Consider the following 19,903-nt stretch of genomic DNA (forward strand, 5'->3'; position numbering starts at 1 on the left):
CCTGCCGAGGCAGCCTGTGGCAGAATCCACTGCAGGGTCACTCTGATGGCTGCTACAGAAGCCTCTGCAGAAGACGAGAAATTTGCATCGTAAGTAGCTAAAGAAGTTGAGGTGAGTCTCACCTCTAATGGCTTCTCCACCTATTCTGTACTTTTAAAAACACATGACGCAAAATACTCAGGTCTCTAGCACTATCCACAAAAATAAGCACCTGTGGTACTCTGGGTCATAAAGGATGTAGTCCACTGAAATGGTGTGACTTTAAAATTTATCTCTTGAATCAAATGTTTCATGTGCTATAATTAAGTCCTGCATGTCTCTTGAGGCATTTAGGATAAGGATAGTTAAATATGAAAATACTAACTAGGAATAGGGGAAAATAGGATCATAAATCATAGAAAGATTGAGAAAAACCAGCTTGGTGCCACAGAAATACAAGATATCACCTTCACCAAACAGGCTGGAATTGAAGCAGAATGGTCTGGCATTCATAATGTGATGAAGTGGTTTGATTTCATGGTTTCTGAAAAGTCACAAAGTCTAACTATGATTTTTAGTGGTTTTGGTACCATATGCATCACAGGTCAGTATCATTTACAAGCAGTATATTAACCTTTGTCTGTGTGGGATTTGAGTCAGGTTTCAGCTCTGAGGGAGGACATTTTTCAGTTGAAATGAAAACTCCCCTTTGCAGTCATATCCTCAGGTGACAGACTGGGACAAGATGTCTGTCCATTTAGCCCAGACCAGTGTGACCCCTGAGCACACACCAGCTTCGTGTTACTTCACCACCTTCAAGTGGTGTATGTGGCAACATGGCAAATATTTATCATGACAAATATTTTTATATTACTCTTCCTAAAATATCTTGAGAAATTTCTGAGTAGCATGAGGATGTCATACTTGCCTTTGCAAAACCTGGGTTTTATGCACTTCCTTTATATGCATTGGCATTTCTGGGAGAAGTCTGCCTCAAAAAACTAGAGCAGATGAAGAGAAAACAATGGCACAGTCATTAAATTGCCGTTAAATTTAAGGCTTTGTGTATTATCTAGGCAATATTCTAATTCTATACATTAGTTGCTTTGTATTGTCTTACAAAAAATCTCATTGATTCAAATAATAAGAACCACAGAAGGGCAGCAAATGAGACTCCATTTCATGGGAACTAAGAGTGCTATGCCAGTTCTTGTGGCATAGTCTACACTAGAGACATCTGAGTCATAAAATATTCACTAATACACTTTGGCAACTTAGGTTCTTTCACATCTTAAGAAATTACCAAGCAGTATCATCATTGGTGTTAATTTATAATTTTCTTAGAATTTGAGGGGGATTTAAAACATCTAAACAAATGAAATATTGAAAAAAAATAGTAATAGAAAATCTGTCCTGAATTTGATGTAGTATATGATATTTCAATCAATGAACTCAGAAGTATGTCTTTCACTTTTATATAATATTCTAAATGTTCTTTCTGGGGATTGTCATTCAACATTTATATTTGGGAGTAGCATTTACCTCTCTCCTGAGATTATTGCCACAGCGATCAGTGCCAGCTAGTAAGCTCCATTCCACAAATCTCTGCTATGAGCAAGTCAGGATGTTCAAAAGAAAACTAAGCTGTGCAAGAATAAGGCAGACATTTTTAGTGAGTTCATATAAAAAAGAAAGATCTTCTGCACCCAATTCCATCAGAGAGCATTTCATGCAATGTTAAACACTGAAACGTGTTTAACAAAAAACACACCAGGTTTGTTTCTTCAACCTTATGTTGTTACCAACAGGTGGAAAAAATGTGTCATAGCAGGAGAAAAAAAATCCTGTTATCATCAGACTATTAAGATAATTTGGCAAATTGTTTCAGAACCATTTGAATGATCATGAAAACCTGACAGTAGATGTAAGAATGTAGCCCTTCCCAGACACATTAATCCCCAAGTAGCAATTGTCAGGACATTTTCTTAGTTGGGATTATTGTCTTCCGTAGCTGCTCTGGCATGATAGCTGGTTTCAGATACTGTGGTTCACACATAAATAAACCACATTATTGTGACAAGCATTATTAATGAAACCACAGTAATGTGCTTGTCACAACAATGGCAGAATTGACCTAAACCGAAATGCTTATTCCCATCCTGCTACAGCATGAATGAGATCCTACCTAGATCTGAAACAATGTGAAAAACATTTTAAAAATCATTGTACAGATCTTTAAGCTGAACAGCTCATATTGTTGGGTGGAACAAGCATTCAGCTGGCATCACCAGCAGGTATAAATCTTCAGAGAAAGAATTAAGTTACTCCCCAGAGATGTCCTCCTCTCTCACATTCTGTTTGCAGATAACCTGTCACCCAAACTGTTCTGTTCCCATTCATCTTCCCTGCAGCTGGAAGCACTGTAATACCACTTTGCAGCTTCCATGGCATAGCATCTTCTACAGCAGGATCTCAGCATATTTTACAGTTGTTAGGCAATTTAGCTTTGCAAAAGTGAACTCTTGAGAAGTGGAGAATCTTCAAAGGACTTCATTTTGCAAAGGTGGAGACTGAGGAGCAAACAGGCTAAAAATAGACTTTTCACTATAAAGTTGAGCATCTGTGTCCTTGACATCAAGAATAATCAAAGTGTAGCAAATCAGATTAATTTCTTACTATCTCATACTACACTTGCAAAGGAACCAAGAGAAAGAGCCCTTTATCATAAAACTTTATCATAAAACTCTTGATTGGCAACCCCAAGCACAAATACAGGCTGGGTAGAGAATGGATTGAGAGCAACCCTGAGGAGAAGGTCTTGGTGGTGTTGGTTGAAATAAGTGGAACATGACCCAGCCATGTGCACTCACAGCCCAGAAAGCCAAAAAGCCTGGAACTAGATAATCGTTAAATTCTCTTCCAACCCAAACCATTCTATGAACTTTATCTTGGTACAGTTTTCAATTCCTATTTTACTCTAGAATAGCTTTGTTTTAAAAGTAAGGAGATGTAATCTCTAGTGAAGGATGTTCAGAGAAAAACATGAAATATGTGATTAAGGATGCTTTGATGCTGTAGAGCTAGGCTTGTTCAGAAATAAATAAAATACTACTCAAGTAATCATTTATATTCGGCCACTGTACAATGAGATGTTTTTCATACATAAAGAGAAAGTTACATATGTAACTTTGTATGTAACTAAATCCAACACAACCTGAGGAAGATCTCAAGTCTAAGAGGTCAACTGAAGATTGTTTAATATTGTATAATACATCTTTTCATGACAATAGAAGCTAAAAGACCTCATAAGTCAGTTTCTCAAGGGGATCAGCATTTTCCTAGGTTTAATACTGCTGCTCTGCTAACAAACAACAACAACAAATTAATGTAATAGCAGGAATCTTAAATGATTGATCTACTAATTCCAGAATGATAAACACAAGATTGGGGTTTAAATGCTGCTGGAAGCAAATACCTGCAGTGTGTGGCTTCTGGTGATTGAGTCAATTTCCTGCAACCAAGCCTGACAAAAAGTTTCTGCTTGAATTTCTCAGATGAAAATAGAATTATTTAGCTCATTCAGTGTTTCCACTCCTGTGGTTGCTACAACCTATTGCAGGACCAAGGGCATCTTACATGGCAGCAGGGAACACAACTCACTGCACCCAAGCTAAATGCCAACCAACCCCCAGGACAGGGACAGGGTCTGGGACATCACATCAGCATAGCACAATAATACCATATAACCTAGGTAATTATTTTAGACAGGCATTCCACTGGCCTGGCCACACTTCCTTGGAGACCTGAGCTGCCTGAATCACACAGCTGTGTTCACCTCCCAACAGCTTGGTGACACTTGGTGACACTTGGTGACACAGCACTTTGGACATGCATGCAGCTTCTTTCTCAACAGATTCCAGTTGTACTGATCTCCATCAGGGACAGTCCAGTCCTTGAGTCTTTTTATTTCCTCACACAGAACATCTTGCACCAAAGAAGAGGGATGATGCACTGAAGCTGCTTCCAAAGAATGGTTCCTGGCTCAGGCTTACCTTTGGATCATGCAAGGCATTGCCTGGAAGATGAATTGTCATGGTGCAAAACTGTACTACTGTGCACTACTGCACTACTGGTGTTACAGAACAGCTGGTTACACATCCCCTCCTCTGCCCTGGGCTTGCCCTGGCAATGCTGCAGTTCCAGTAGAGATGCAGCCATAGTGAACATGGTTTTGAAGTAGATGAACCTGGCTACATCATTTTGACTGTCAGCAGTACTCATTATTTTGGTGTTGGAGCTGAATCACATGGCTTTCTGTCAGTTCAGAACAAGCTCAACTGTGCTTGCAAAATAACATGCAAATACATCATAACCCAGAGCATTATATAATCAGATCCTCATGCTATAGGAAACAACATGTTCCAGAAGTCCCTGGGAGTTTGTACATAGGAAACAACATGTTCCAGAAGTGCCTGCGAGTTTGTGCAGGACTGGAACAAAAGTGCAATTGTTTGTAATCTACAGAATTTTACACAATGTACAGTTAAGCATCTGGGCAAACCAAATCAAGAAACTGCTGCTGATCAAAAATCTCTCTGGTGTCCGTAAGAGTTTTTCTACAGACTAAGCTGTGAACCATACCCCAAGTTATTGGTATTTCCTATTATTTTTTCATGGACATGTCTGTGCAATTGCAATGTTTGATTAGATGCTGCATTGGGTTTGCATGGCCAAGCTTTGGTCGTGGAGGGGCTGCAGGGGTGGCTTCTGTGAGAAGCTGCCAGAAGCTTCCTCTGTGTCTGACAGAGTGAATCCCTGGCAGCTCCAAGATGGACCTGCTGCTGGGCAAGGCTGGACCAATCAGGAATGACAGTAATGCCTCTGTGATAACATATTTAAGAAGAATTTTAAAAAGGTATCATACAGTTCTAATTGCTTCCAGAGAAGAGTGGGATGAGAAGGAACAACTATGCAGACACCAAGGTGAGTGCAGAGGAGTAAGAGGTGCTCCAGGCATCAGAGCTGAGATTCCTCTGCAGCCCATGGTGATTCCCCCCTTCCTGTGGTGCAGACCATGGTGAAGCTGCTGTGCTCCTGCAGCCCATGGAGATCCATGGGGATGCAGAGATTCACCTGCAGTCTGTGGAGGAGCCCCACACTGAAGCACTTGAATGCCCAAGAGGAGGCTGTGACCACATGGGAGATCTGTGGAAGAGTGACCCATGCTGCAGCAGCTTGAGAGGCACTGTTGCCTGTGGGACACTCACACTGCAGCAGTTTGCAGAGAACTCACATTAGAGGAGTTCATGGAGAACTGTCTCCCATGGGAGAGACCCCATGGTGCAGCAGAAGAGCAATTCCTCTCCCTGAGGAGCAGGAGAAGCCACAGGTGATGGACTGACCATAACCCCCACTCCCTGCCTCCTTGCACACTAGGCTAGGAGGTAGAGCTGGCAAGGAGGGAAGGGTGGGGGGAAAGGTGTTTTGAAGATTTTATTTTACTACTCATTATCCTGCTCTGATTTTGATAGTATTAAATTCACTTCATATCTCTAATTTGAGCTTGTTTTGTCCATGATGGTATTTGGTGAATGATCTCTGTCTTATCTCAACCCATGAACCCCTAATTATGTTTTCTCTCCCCTGCACAGCTGCAGAGGGGAGTGACAGAGAGGCTTCAGTGGGTGCCAGGCATCTAGTCAGGGCCAACCCACTACAGTATTCTCTTTGTGTTAGAAGACCATGACAGTGTCTCTCTTGGCCTTCTCTTCTGCACAGTTTCACAGGTTTATCTACACTCCCTGCCATGGTCCCAAGTATTCTCTCTTACTGGGATTAAGTCAGACACCTCATGCCACTGCAGTCTGCAGATGAAAACATTCCCTCCTGCAGGGCACATTGCATCCTGGTGGTCTAGGTCTTCCAAGACTAAGCCTGACAGAAAAATCTACCATGATATCCATGAATATGTCATTCTCTGACCAGAGCAGTAGATACAGCAGGACTGAGGAACAGGCAATAGAAAGACTTGCAGAAATAAGGCAGTGCCATCCACTTCCTTCTCATGCTCTTTTCCATCCCTTAGAAGGATGAGGTCCCAGAACTTACAGTGTCTTTCTTCTTTGGTGAACCCCTTGGGATAAATCTCTGCTGTACCATCAGGCAGAAGCAGTGCAATCCCAGATGGAGCACTGCTCCAGTGCTGTGGGAAGCATGTCACACACAGAGCAGCTCATTAGCTCTGCCATAAAGCCCACAGGACTTTCTGACCACTTCCAGACATCTTATGAAACTGGGCAGATGTTTTTAAAACCTGGAAAAACATTTCATGAAAATATGAAGAAACCTCTCCAGTGTCACTGGTTGGGAAACAGTCTGAGCACCAACACTGAGAAGGAGCACCAAAAATTTTAGAAGACTGAGTCCTCACATTTTAAAGTGCAATAACCAAAGTTTAACTATTAAACCAAACTCCTGCCAGCATTCCAAAACCAAGTCATCTCAGTGGACTAGTTTTGCAAGTATTTAATAGGAAATTCTGAACACCTGACTAGTATTTTTCATCTCCACAAAGTGATTCCTACTACAGGAAATTAATGTCTCAGTAACTTCAGATCAAACCTGTTCAGTCTATAAAATGATGATTTCTGTAACTAACGTCTTGACCCATACTCAGCTTAGGCTGTAGAAAACTACCACTGTGTGGTCAATGCCACAATCTCCAACACAAGACACAACAGCTGCAATCTAATTAGCAATGCTGACAAACCAGGCTGAAATCTTGACAACTCTGACCACTCAGAATGAAAAACCAAAAATAAGGACATTGCCAAGAGACTGCAAAATGGTCCTAGTTCATCTAAGCATACACTAAAATATAGATGCTTTCTTTGGTATCAGTGCTAAGTGATTTGCTGAATTGGGACCTTAAGAAGACCAAGGTCATACCCAACATTTTCAGAAAGTCAGTTGAGAGGCCTTAAATAAATTCTGGCTTTGGATGAAGGATATGGGATTTTCAACCTTACAAGCATTGCTCTGAGGTATTTTGCACTGAAGGAGAAAATTCTAGAGGCTTCTCTGTTTCATATTATCATTGTATTAATCTCTCAAAGCAAAAGCTTTACACATTTGATACAGCTTGCAATGTGTTTGAGTACCTGTGTAGAGTAAAATAACCTCAACACTGTTTTTTTAAAATCAGTTACAGAAGACATTGCAATTACAAATCCGTGTTTTTAACATAAGGTACCACATGTTCAAAGTATTTCACAAATAGTTTATAAAAATCCACTACAAAATCATCATGAATGAAAAGTTTTTCAGCTAAAACTTTTACAAGGATTAAAAAAATTATGAGTGGCCCATTTGCTATTCTGGAAGCAGATCCTCTCCTAGTTCTTCATCAGCAAAGTCATCTTCCTCCATTCTTCTTCTTGCTGCTGTTTTTGGTCTTTCTGGTTGTGGGCCAAGAGGATCTGTGTAGGAGGCATCTAGAGTTTAAATAAATACATGTGAAACAGTTACAAACTATTTTAGCTTTAGCTTGTTTCAAACATACAAAATCAAACACAAGGTTAGGATTTATCACTACACATCTGTGTCTTTGAAATCAAGACCAGAAAGAACATATGAACACTGAAGGGGAACAAAATACTGCATTTAGGATCTGAGTCAGGGCACAAGAGCAAAGCTCCTGACTTCTACTGATGGAAGCCTTTTTTTTTTGTGGGTTTTTTTTTTTTTTTTTTAAAATTTCTCCTATTATATGACAATGAGAAAAAGACTTCGGAAAAGTGTAAGGAACAGCAAGACTGATGACTTGTTTAAGGAATGGCTTTTTAGGAAGTACCACATTCCACATGGATTTGGGTTTTTAAACCCCTTTGAAAATTCAATCTTATTGAAGAACTTGTGACTGCAGAATGGCAATAACTGACTTAAAGGATGCCACAGACAGATATCAAAAGTAATATTAACATGGACCACAATTCTTAATACTTACAATTACTTTATAGTGAGCTCTGAACAATGAAGCTAAAGCCCCATTTTCGTGAGGATGATGTTTCCCCAATTATCTAATTTTACATACTCTTCCAATAATTTATTTTTTTTTCTCTCTCATTTCTCCTCACTCAGAACCATGAAAGTAAAAAAGGTATAAGATGTTCACTTGCCTATTTCTTTACTGCTGCTACTTTCATAGGGTTCACTTGTTCCAGGCAGAGCTCTTAGTTTGGCACTCAGTTTTTCCCCTTTGGTACCACCACTATCTGGGGAACAGAAAAAAAAAAAAGACAAATAAAATGCTGTTATGTTCTGTGAAACCAATATACAGGAACAACATCAATTTGGCTACTCCTATCTGTCAAACTAGACTTGGATGAAACCATCTTTTCATGACAGATACAGTACTCATTTGTAATAGTGGTCTTTAAAACACAGTGGACACTGTGTCCACACATGTGTGTTAATGTTTTTTAAAAAATATATACAGCCTTATTACTTTGGAGTAAACACATTAAAATATTTCTGCTTCAATTGCTGACATTTCAGTTGCTTATAAATCACAGTCACATTTTGGAGTTAAAATAAGCATGATAAATATAAACACTGCCACAATGTCCACAGGACATTTCCTATGTTTGTGTGCTTACTAATATATCAGTGTGATCCACCTGCTCAGTACTGTCAAGGTGAAATGCAACACTGACTTTGTTAGTTAGAAGAGTGTATTTGCCATGTGCTGTGTGCATGGCAGGCACAGTTCATGTGTACATAGCATGCTGGCCCTGCATCCTGCTGTAAACACTGTGCTGGCAGCTCAGTTTGCAGCAGGGCCCCAAGGAATGTGTCGGCTCCAAGGGCTGCCTCCTGCCCAGACAACATCAGATTAACATTCTCTTGCCACAGCAGTATTCCAGACACTTTAAATATTCTGTTCACCTCTGAATCTCTTTTTCACATTCATGGCAAGCTTTCAATCTCATCTGCTACAACAAATTTTTATGCAATATTTTTTCTCCTAGGAGAAAACATTTTGAGTTTGACTTGGTATATACACAACGCAGGACGTGCAGCCAAATGGAGACATATTCATTTACAACACCAAACAATGTGGGTATTAAAAGTCTTCCATATGTAAGGAGGAAAAATGGGTATCATTCAGCAAACATTAATTACAAAGTCTGGACTTTGCAACATATTTCCATTGTCTTACTTAGTATAAATGTTATTTAAATAAATATTGTTACAATTAAAAGAAAATAAACCACCCCCCCAAACTTTTACTAAGATGACAAATTTTTATTCCTCTACAAATACTACTTCTGTTTGCTCAGCCCCGAAATGGAAGACAACATCTCCACTCCAAGAAAGATCTAATACATACAGTCACGTATTGAACAGTTAGTAAGTTCACAAGACACAGATTACAGTTCAAATTTCAAAGCAAGGAAAATGTATTTTAATGTACATCCACTTCGCTTGGACCAATTCTCCCTGACAGGTTTAATGAAAGAAGTGAATAATTAAAGGATTTGAAGAAATGAGGGGAAACAATAGGTTTCCTTGGGGAGGAACTCAACCAAAGGGCTGTGAAATTGCAAAAGGGACTCCCCTTGATTTCAGTGGGCTCTGGACAGGCCTGTGCAACAAGGAGGTGAGAGCTGGGTTTCAAAGACAGTGTGGAAAAAATATTTTGAGGAAAATACAAAATAATCAATGAGAAAAAGAGTAGGATTGAAGTAGGCACAGTCTTGCATAATGGAGAACAAGTAGTTTCCAAGATGATAATTAAGTTGTAAGGAGCAGGAAAGAGATGCAAAGACAGGAACAATACAGCAAACTATACTAGGGGAAGACTGAACTAGTCAAAGAAACACCACAGGTTTAATTGGTTGGTTCTGAAAGGAAGAACTGGATGGAATGACAATAGAAGAGGAGGAAGATGGCATAGCAAATGTTTTCAGCTGTGAAGAAGGAAAACCCATGGGTGTTAGTGATAATACTGGAGTAAGGTGAAAGACTTTATATTAACTGAAATAAGGAAGAAAAGGATGGCAGACAAACCAGTTTGGGTGGAATCACCATAATGCCCACGAGTTACCTGCACACCTTACTGCCCTAAAAAAAATAAAATTGAAAACAGAAGCTTCCTTGGATGTTCTAGGACCCTTACATTTTACTAGGGTTACATCCAAGAAGGGAATGAGGCAGTAAGTCCAAAATTTGAAGCCCTTTTATTTAGTCTGAACCTCCTTATCTAGCCCCACCTCACCACAGAAAGGAGCATCCTGCCCTTTCTTCCCCATGTCATATCCCCCTCCACACACTGTCCAGTTGTAGCAGGTTCCTGTAAATTTAAAACTAACCTAATGGAAACTTTCTCTCAGGCAGATCAGCAAAATAACACAGCTCACCTTATTCTACATGACCACTATATCTAGCAAGAGTGAAGGAAAGGTTAACAACTCTTCTGGTTAGTTCTTCACATTTAGTTTAAATTGGGCTAATATGCAAAACCACATCAAGTCTCTATGGACTGCAGTATGCTCTGAGCATACCTAAAAATGTGGAAGAGGAGCACCTTTCATTTTAAAGTGCATCCAGAAGGAAGTAAGAGGTGCTTGACACCATCTGCATGACATGGAGATGTCAGACAGGAGCTCAGCAAGCAAGAAGTCTGGCTTCAATGCCTTCCTTCACCTGAGGGAGTTCAAACTCACAGCTTTCAGAAGGAATGTCCTAGCAGTTGAGCCATTTGGGGTAAGCTTTTCTTGACACTCTGCCATGGGATACAGAATTTGGCTGCCAACATGGCAGCTACTAAAAATTCTGTTGACCATATAACATGATCTGCCAGAAGTCTAAATCTCAGCTTGAAATTACTTTTTGTAGTTCTGTTTGCAGATGAATAATCTACATGTTTTTATTCAGTACACATTCACACATAATTTGGCAATGTTAAGGAATATAAGTTTGCAATGTAGACTTCAGGATTTTGGTATCCTCCAGTGAAGAGAACTTCAGGGAAGGAGTTGTGTTTAAAGCATTTTATCACAGACATGCGTATTTTTGGGAAGCTAGTTTTACAATTTCTACTAACCATTCCCTGCTGCTCTCACCCCTTCTAGGAGAAAGGTTTTATATATATATTTCAGCTTTTGAATTATGGGAATGAAGCTTTCACTAAAGCAATACACAGAAGAAAACAAAGCTAACATTGGGACGAGGGATAATAACAAAAACTCTGGATGAAAAGCTTTACTTGCAGCTTTTCTCTACTATGAGCAAGCTTTGAGTCTTAACATCTGATTGTACCTACAATCAGAGGACTACAGGTAAATATTTCTGAAACTGCAAATTCATTCTCTCTGTATTACTGTATTACCTGTACAAACACCTGCTCCTAATTCAAGGCAACTTTGGAATAATGGAAGACCATTGCTGAACGAAACTGCTCTCTATATCTAAGGAAATCTTCACCACAATGAATACCCACTCCTTATTTATTAATTTATTGGGCTTTTATTAAATAAGTTATTACTGTAGTTCATGTGGAGGGCAGCCCCACTGTACTCACTTTGGGTTGACAGTGTGGACACATCTACATGAACTGACTGCAGGAACAAAGCTCCAGATTTCAGTTGAAAAAGCAACAGAAACTGATTAAGCAGAGCTGGTCAATATATTTTTAAAATCTGATTGCTAAATACATTTACTCTGTAAAATCATTATACTTAAGACTTGGATTATCATGCTGACATTACCTTCCCCTCACAGTCTGTGTTCAACAGCCTTAACTGAGGACTATGCACACAGAGACATAAATAATACACTCTGCATGCTGATATCTTTTACAGTGCATTCCTTCCTCTCATCTGTTTAAAAGTCATGGCCATACCATTATATTTAGGATATTTAAATTATTCTATTAGAATTGTTTCATTCATTTAGATTTGTTCAATGTCTTACAAAAACTAATTTGAACTAATTCCTTCATATAGAATTTGGATGGGAATAAAAAAGAATCAAAGTATAAAATGTAATTTTAAAAAATGGCTAATTTGATATGGCAGAACAATGACTAATGCAACATACTGCCAAAGTAATAATATTTTGTAATTGTCCTATTTTAAGTAGTAATATCTAGCAAAAAAGATTCTCAATCTTTTTATGTGTTTCTGTACTTCCTATGCCACATGATACCTGTGTATACTTCAACCCATAAAATCCATTGTATTTGTATTTATTTTTAGAGGAATCTAACTAATTGCAATTACAGCAGCTACATGAGACTACTGCATTGGAAATTCCTCCAGTATCACAAAGGATGTAAATTAGAATTTTCAGTGCTATTTTATTCATCAAGAAAAGACATCAGAGGGTAAGACTTTGGTAATCTATGTTCTCTGTAAAATGTTTATGTAACTAAATGCACAGGGGTGTAATGCTCCACTAAATCCAGAATGTGTTTTAAGTGCAGCTCTGTGTATCTTTCATATTTGGGATGAAAACACCATCTTTGGAGAAGAATGGGCATTGGATTGACCAAAGAGAAGAGTAAGTTTGGTGTAGAAGGCAGGATATTGTATTAAAACTGTGGAACAGCATGGGAAGTAGATGCAATTTATAACTTCTCTGCTGTTCATTTTGATTTGAAATTCTGTTGAATGAAAACTGTTTGTGGTGTGCTAGTTCAGCTAGCTCCTTAGGTGAGTTCAGAGCAGAAAACAGATTAAGATGTTCTCTTCACTTCAACATCTTTTCCCTTCTTTGTTAATTAAGAAAACTATTTTCTATTTTGCACACACAGCCAATGGAACCATCCCACAATGACTTGTAATTAATGAGGCATCAACAGCCACACAAAGCCTAGAAAATATAAATGATTGTGATGTCCTGGCTGCAGGGTAACAAGGAAATCTCTTGTCTCTGTCACAGTCAGGATTATCTGGGATGTCTACAGCTCTAACATCTATACCATACTTCCATAACATATGAGGAGATCCCTAGGGGATGGTAAAGAGTGTTTGAAGATGGGAAATTTTTGGGGATGGACAAACTGACACAGTCAGCAGTGAAATGAAAAAGGGAAAAGACACCTAAATTATTCCCATGTGGTTTATTTTCCAAATTCACCCTGACAGGCTTAGGTAACAAGGAGAATGCAAAGTAGTCAGCCTTTCATCTTCTGAATTCAACACTGCTTCTTTGGGCTCCTGTCCGAGACTGCATGGCTCCTCTCATGCAGCACAAAACTCTCCATTCAGAGAGCTGGGCAAATTCAGAGACCAAGTAAACACTGCCATGGGAATGTATTCCCTAACATCATACTTTGCATTATCTACATATATAAAGGCACTATGCTATTAAACAGGAAAAGTCTTTTATGGTAGTAAAAACACCACAGTGTTTTGCACCACAGTGCACCAACTTGTAAGTTCTGGATGTTACAATCATATATCTGCAAAACACAAAAAAGTGAGAATGAAAACAAGAAAAGATAATTGAAATAAAAATCTTTGAGAACTGCTAACAGAGGTACTGTTAGCTCCCTTCAATGTTTTGTGGTGGTGTGGTTTTGCTTTTTTCTTTCTCCTTTCTTAAAATTAAAAAGAATAATTTTAACAGGACCATATCAATGTAATCTGCTTCCAACATAATAACCCAAGTAAGATTGAAAACCAAAAATCTGGTAATTGTGGGGAGAAGAAAACTTCACTTCTTATAATGAGTGACAAATGCGTTCAATTTTGGGTAGGCATTTTAGATTTAATGCTTGTCTTTCTGACAAGACAAGAGAAGACTTTAACTGACATTCTTATAGATGTCAGTTTTCTTGATCTCTTTGTTTCCATTCTGTCTGCCATTCATGCACACAGCAATCATATTGCTGAAACTGTACTTTGGTGCATCTCATACACCTTCTGCTTTAATTTATATTGGCAAAGTACTGGATACCTTTAAAGTACAAACCTTGCTGGTTTAGTTCTCCTTCTTAATTTCCTCTTTAAAAGCAATTTTAGATCATATTTCCTAAGACAAGGAAACCTGAATTATTAATACTCTTAATATAAAAAACTATATAGGGACAACACACCTGGGGGAAAAAATCTGTTAGGAATGCCAGCAAGTATGGAGACAGTGAGCTGGTAAGAGGAAAGAAATAAAACAGGCATCATACCTGAAATATCTGGAATGCATACAGACTTCAGTTAGCTAGTAAGAACTTTAATTTAGCTGGTAAGTACTAAACTAAGGAGGAGTCCACGCTTCAATGGGTTCAATAATGATGGCAAATCCCTCATACAGAGTAGGAAAATTATCCCTTTTGGTCTTGGCAACACCACTGGAAAAGACTAGCCTTAAAATGTATACAAATGTTTCTTTTTTTCCCCTCCTTTTGAAGTCATTAATTTATGAAAAGCATACTAATATTATGAAATAAAATAACCTATGTTTATATTTCATGTGTCTTCACACAGGCCATGCACAGAAATTTATTAAACTCCAAATTACAGCTCATAACCCCAGGTGAATAATGTCAAGCATTGGACAAAATAAAATGTTTGGGTCTTCAGGTTTCACTAGGTCATCCTCAGTACAATGTGGACAAACTACTGCAAGTGATGCTGCAAGTGTCCAGTTTCTTCACTGATAAGGCTCCCCAGAGTCAACATTACCAGTTAAAATGTGCCCAGCGCCTTTGACTCGTTCTAAAAATACATGTAAGTAGTACAGCTCACCACAACTTTTAATTAAGAATCCCAGCAGGAAGTTAACTCTGGGCTCAGTACAGGACCTTCTTTGTACCTCTGCTTGTTTGCCGAGTCATTTCCAGAAAGACTGGATCTTTGGCACAGCATTTGTATAATGGAGACTTCTCAAACAAGCTCTTATACAGACTTGGTCCCAAACTCTGTTTTTTTCCATTCTTTCATATATTTGACATAATATCTTGAGCAACAATCTAAGAATTACTGATAGGGCAAATTCGAGGTCAATTCTGATCCTGCTTAACCTCTCATCCTCTTTATTATTTTTTTTAAATCAAAGAAAAAAGAAGACAACTTTCCATAGATACCTCTGTCTTTAAAAGAAATATTGACAAACTGGTAGTTTGGGGGATTTATATTGTCTTAGCATTCTTTCAGCAAAAGCCTTATTAATATCTTATTTTGCTAAATTACTGACCCAGTCCCTCCTGAAACATACCCCCTTTCCACTAATGAGGGTAGGGATAATTACAAAGTAGAGCTGGAAGAAAAGAGACCCTTTGTGCCATTTGCCTACATGCCTGCTGCAAAGTTTTGCACTGCTGTGAATACCCTTACCTGCTACCAATGCTGCTCTTCATTTCTACTTACTGTATGCCAAAGTGGATTCCACTTTGTGACAGAGAACAGGGACCAATCCTGTCTCACACTGCTGTTTGTTGGCACCTCCAGCTGGCTGCCTGATCATAGGGTTTATATAACAAAGGAGAGCCCAGAAACATTTCCATCCCTCTCTGTTACTTAAATAAAGAATTACTTTGGCCTGAGGCCCAGAACAGGTAAAATTCAATCCTAGGTGAATGGTTGTTTCTTCCACACATCAAGAAATTATTTAAAAGCTTCTCTAGTGAAACTACTGAGCTGAAAAAGGAGTAAGATATCTCTCAAGCACCTAACTCACTCTTAACCATTAAAGAATCCAGGAAAGCAGTCTTCATAAATGAAACAACATTCTAAGGTCAACTTTAGATTACAATAATAATTGCCGTGACTTTTCATGGCCCTATAGAATTTGCTAAGTGTAGTAAAATATTGGCTATGTAGGTGGATAAATAAAATTACCAAATAAGAAAAAAATATCACAAATTATTTCTCTATAAAAGGAAGGGAAAAGAGGCAAAAATTTATAGATGATATCTTCTAATGAGAACCATTGATATCAAGATAAACCAAACGTAGAATATAAAGAAACCATTTCGGTTTTGGGTCTAAACATGGATTTTTTTTTTCCACATGGCTGAACTAGCCTGAAGTCTGCTAGTTTCCTTAGAGCCGCAATGGGGGACTGTTAGGTTTACATTACTAATTTTGTGGATTTAATAATGGGAGGGAAAAATCATTAGCTCTGCAGTATGCAGGCTACCTAGTGCAGAGAAGACAAAACAAAACAGAGCAGTTTCCTGACTTACATTGCAAGAGTTTTATATTTATGGAAATCAGCACTGTAAATCTATAGAAACAGACAGACTGAGTAGTCAGAGAGGAAGCTTTCTTCTAGGGAAGTCTCCAGTACTCCAGTTCTGCTATAAAGAGAAAAGGGGAGGAGGAGCTCAAAGATACTTAAGGGTATGTTATCCTTATTACAGGGTTGGTTGCACAGAACAATCTGCTGAACTTGTAGCAAACACCTAACATAGTAGATTACATGGTGGGCACAAAATTCCTTCATGTTAAATAAAGAAACAATGAATTCCTGTTTTCTATGGCTTACATGTTCTGTCTTAATATATGATTCCTTGTGGTAAATATTCCAAAGTTAAAAATGTTCAAGTACTAAAATAATGGAATAAAAATGTTCAAGTCCACAGTGCTGAAAACAATCAGAAATGTAGCCCTGGGAATATACTAAGACCTATATATAAAACACAAATGTTAGACCAAATCTATGCTACTTTGTTGGTTGCCATTTCATACAGCAATGAGAGAATCAAAAAGTATGAAATAAAATTTGTGAAGTACTTATATTAGTCAGTGCATGTTTGTGTGCATTTCAGAATTAAAGGAGGCTTTACAAACACTTTCAGAAACTCTGCTTTCTTTAGGATCCTGTCAAAACTGATATTTAAGCAGAGGCATTGACTACTTACCACCACTTCCGTCTCTGCGGCTACGCGCACTGCCATCTCTGCCAGATTTAATGCGCTGCACAACAAGGGAAAAGGTTTGAAAAGAACAGAACAAAAAAACCCATTCAGTAATATATACTGCAGATAATTATTGAAAATTCAACTCAGCTTATTAACAAAACACTAGAAGTATGTTAAACTAGACTGACTATACTGTGACTACTAAAGCTAGTTTTTCAACACACAAAATTGTCCTTAAAATCAGGGTTAAATCCAGTGTTTATATAAAACAAGAGTTCTGTGAAATTCAAATAGAATATCTCAATAAATTATTTTTCTTCAGATAAAATTTATACAAGGAATGTGCATAAAAATAGTTCAGATGTTCCTTTGAAAAGTACAGCTGAAAAAACAGGCAACATAGCCCTCCTTGCAGGAGTTCAAAGTAGCCTCTGCCTATTAACGTCTTGTAAATCCCACAAGCATTTTATTATTGTAAAGACTCAAAAGGGAGAAGTGGGGGAATCTATAAAAAGAACTATTCACCCTATGGATCTTAGATTTTGAATTCTTGGCACAGCACTGTATTTCACAGCAAAATTTAATTTGCTGTTGAGTGTTAAATGCAAGATAAAGGTGAAGGTAAATACTTTAAAAGCTGTGTTTAAAAAGTCAGCCCTCTTGCACAGGGGAAGGTACCATAAACATCTTCCAGCTGTGTTTTTTTGAGTGTTATTTGAAAACTTTAACAGTTTATCAAAGCAATACCTTTGTATGACATGGCAGACTTAGCTCTTCTGGCAAAACACCAAATTTCTTATGCATACATCTTGCCAATTACAAGAAGGGACACCTCAGAGAGGTAATTTTGATAGGTAGGTACAAAAACTTGATGTTTAAATCACTCAGCTATTTATAAAGTATCTCTGCATCTTATTTCAAAATACGGATTCAGGATCTGATAAACCACACATGCACACTACCTAACCATGTTTTTAGTCAATTACTGTAACTTCTTCACTCATTATTTTTCACCAGAAAAATATCATGGAGTCTAGCAAAGTTGCAATGATCCCAAAGAAGTGAAAGAACTTTCAAGATTCATGCCAACAGAAAAAGGAAGAACTCTTAAATCAAAACCCACAGGAGTCAGACAGGAAAGTATTGAGCCTAGTGTGAAACCAGGACTGGTCTTCGAGCAATTCAGTCTGGGACCAGAATTTCTCACACTTTTTTATTTGTTTTGGGAAATCCTCAAGTCTAAAATATGTTCTCTGAATTTTAGATTAAATATAATTTTCACAGCCAAGTGAAGTAGCATATATCAATCCTCCAGGAAGCCTGTCCAGACTCTCCAACTGTTGAATGACTGACAGCAGAAGCTCAGCTTGTGTCTGCCCAAGGGAAGCAGTCCCTATGTGATTGTGCCCTCTTGGCATTTACACCCTACAGCTTTCCTCCCAAAATATTACATAAGAACGACAGCTTAAACATATGATTAACTCCTGTAAAATTCCAAGTGACTAGTTCGTAAGTAATCCCATACTAAAAGCAGACATTCAAGATGGGTTTCCACCCTAAAACTGCCTATTTCTCCCATGACTGCAAAAGACATTTAGGATGGTTAGCCCAGATGTGGACGCCTGAAGGTGAAGGCAGTAAGGCCCCTCCGGCATTTGCACCTCTCATCACTGCTTCACACCACACCCCATCGCCCCTCGTTCTCAGTCATTAAGCTCACTAAACGGAAATAAATAGTCATGTGTGTACAAAGCAGCGCCAAGGAGGCTCTGTGAACTTTTACACTATTACTTGTCTTGTTTAGAGTGAAACATGAAAAAGTAAGACTAATGCAGTAAAAACAAAACAAAAAACAAAACAAAACAAAACCCCCAGCCACCCACCCTCCCCCCTCAAACACTCCAACATATGAAGGTTGCAGTAAAAATTGAATGCTGTGAGAAACAGGGAGAAAAATTTCTACAGGGAATGAACTCCACAGATGTTCCCAAATTCTTGGCTAGAAGTATTTAACAACTTGTCCATATTTGAGAACTGAGGGAAATAAATACTCCAGAATATTTATTTTGGTATAAACTCCATGTGGATATACTTATTCTGGAAAAACAATGCCAAAATAGAAAAATTTGATAAATTTGTACAGGAAGACAAAGTCTATGTGCAGGCTTTCAAACACAGGTATACTACAGGTATTTTGCCTATTTTGTCTTTACTGGGCGCAGCTGGGAAATCAAGGGTTAGTCTGAAATTGGGAGCAGGAATTGAACTGTATCTGGTACTGCTAACTGAAACCAGTATTCCTGTTGGAAACTTAGGTGGTGAAATATTAAAATTTGGTAATTTTAGAACTAGAATGTATAGTTTATGACTGCATGGTCATGGATGACAGAAGGAACTTCTTAGGGGAAAAAAACCCCTAGTAATTTCCAAAGCCAGATGGTAGAGAGAAGACTAAAAAACCACACACACACACACATCCCCAACCAAGAAACAAATGAATAAAAAACCTTCCCAAACCCAAAACCAGAGGATGGGAACCCAGATGTAACATCAATAGCAAAAAAAAGGAACTGCAGGGCTATTGTTTATAAGACAGCAGTGATGTAGAGATTGTCACAGAAAGATACTCCACTTCTAATGCAGGACAGCCGTATACTAAACCACAGCGTGTCCTGAAACATCTTTTCTTAGAGTCTTTGTTCCTTTACCAACTACAACGGTGTTCATTTTTAAGAAAACTCTGTCAGTGGGATCCCTGGGGGCAGAAGAAGTTGTTCCTTTCCTTCGGGAGGAACTTGGAAAGTTTTCAGAGTGTGGCAGAGGAGCAAGACAGAAGAGGGAGACGGGAGCTGGTCTCACCAAGACAAGGAGCTGCAAGAAGGAGCAGAAAGCAACTCATCAGACTTCAAAGGTTCTGAAGAGAGTATACTAGGAACCATAGGGGCAGAATTTTACTGCCATTCAGAGCTTAAGTCAGGCTGGAAACACTGGCCTGTGCAGGAATGACACTGACAGAGCTGACAGGAAACCTGGTTTATTTTTATTATTGCTGGTGGT

The 19,903-nt window shown here is 38.5% G+C and overlaps 1 protein-coding gene across 3 annotated transcripts in view; it reads right to left on the reverse strand.

Moving 5' to 3' along the window:
* Positions 1-6,489: 6,489 nt before the first annotated feature.
* IFT88 (intraflagellar transport 88) overlaps positions 6,490-19,903 on the reverse strand; it is a 44,615-nt gene continuing 31,201 nt past the window's right edge. The window contains exons 23-25 of one of the 3 annotated variants that reach the window (XM_085063229.1): positions 16,847-16,901; positions 8,157-8,252; positions 6,490-7,472 (exon numbers count right to left, since the gene is read on the reverse strand). In XM_085063229.1, the coding sequence (XP_084919355.1) occupies positions 7,351-7,472; positions 8,157-8,252; positions 16,847-16,901 (273 nt within the window). In that variant the 3' untranslated portion in view covers positions 6,490-7,350. Of the gene's footprint in view, positions 7,473-8,156; positions 8,253-16,159; positions 16,283-16,846; positions 16,902-19,903 lie in introns of those variants that run through there. The other 2 variants (XR_014852765.1, XM_085063218.1) reach the window with 2 other exon arrangements.

Source organism: Lichenostomus cassidix, chromosome 1 (genome assembly GCF_008360975.1).
Source record: "Lichenostomus cassidix isolate B80296 chromosome 1, HeHo_3.0, whole genome shotgun sequence".
NCBI lineage: Eukaryota > Metazoa > Chordata > Aves > Passeriformes > Meliphagidae > Lichenostomus > Lichenostomus cassidix.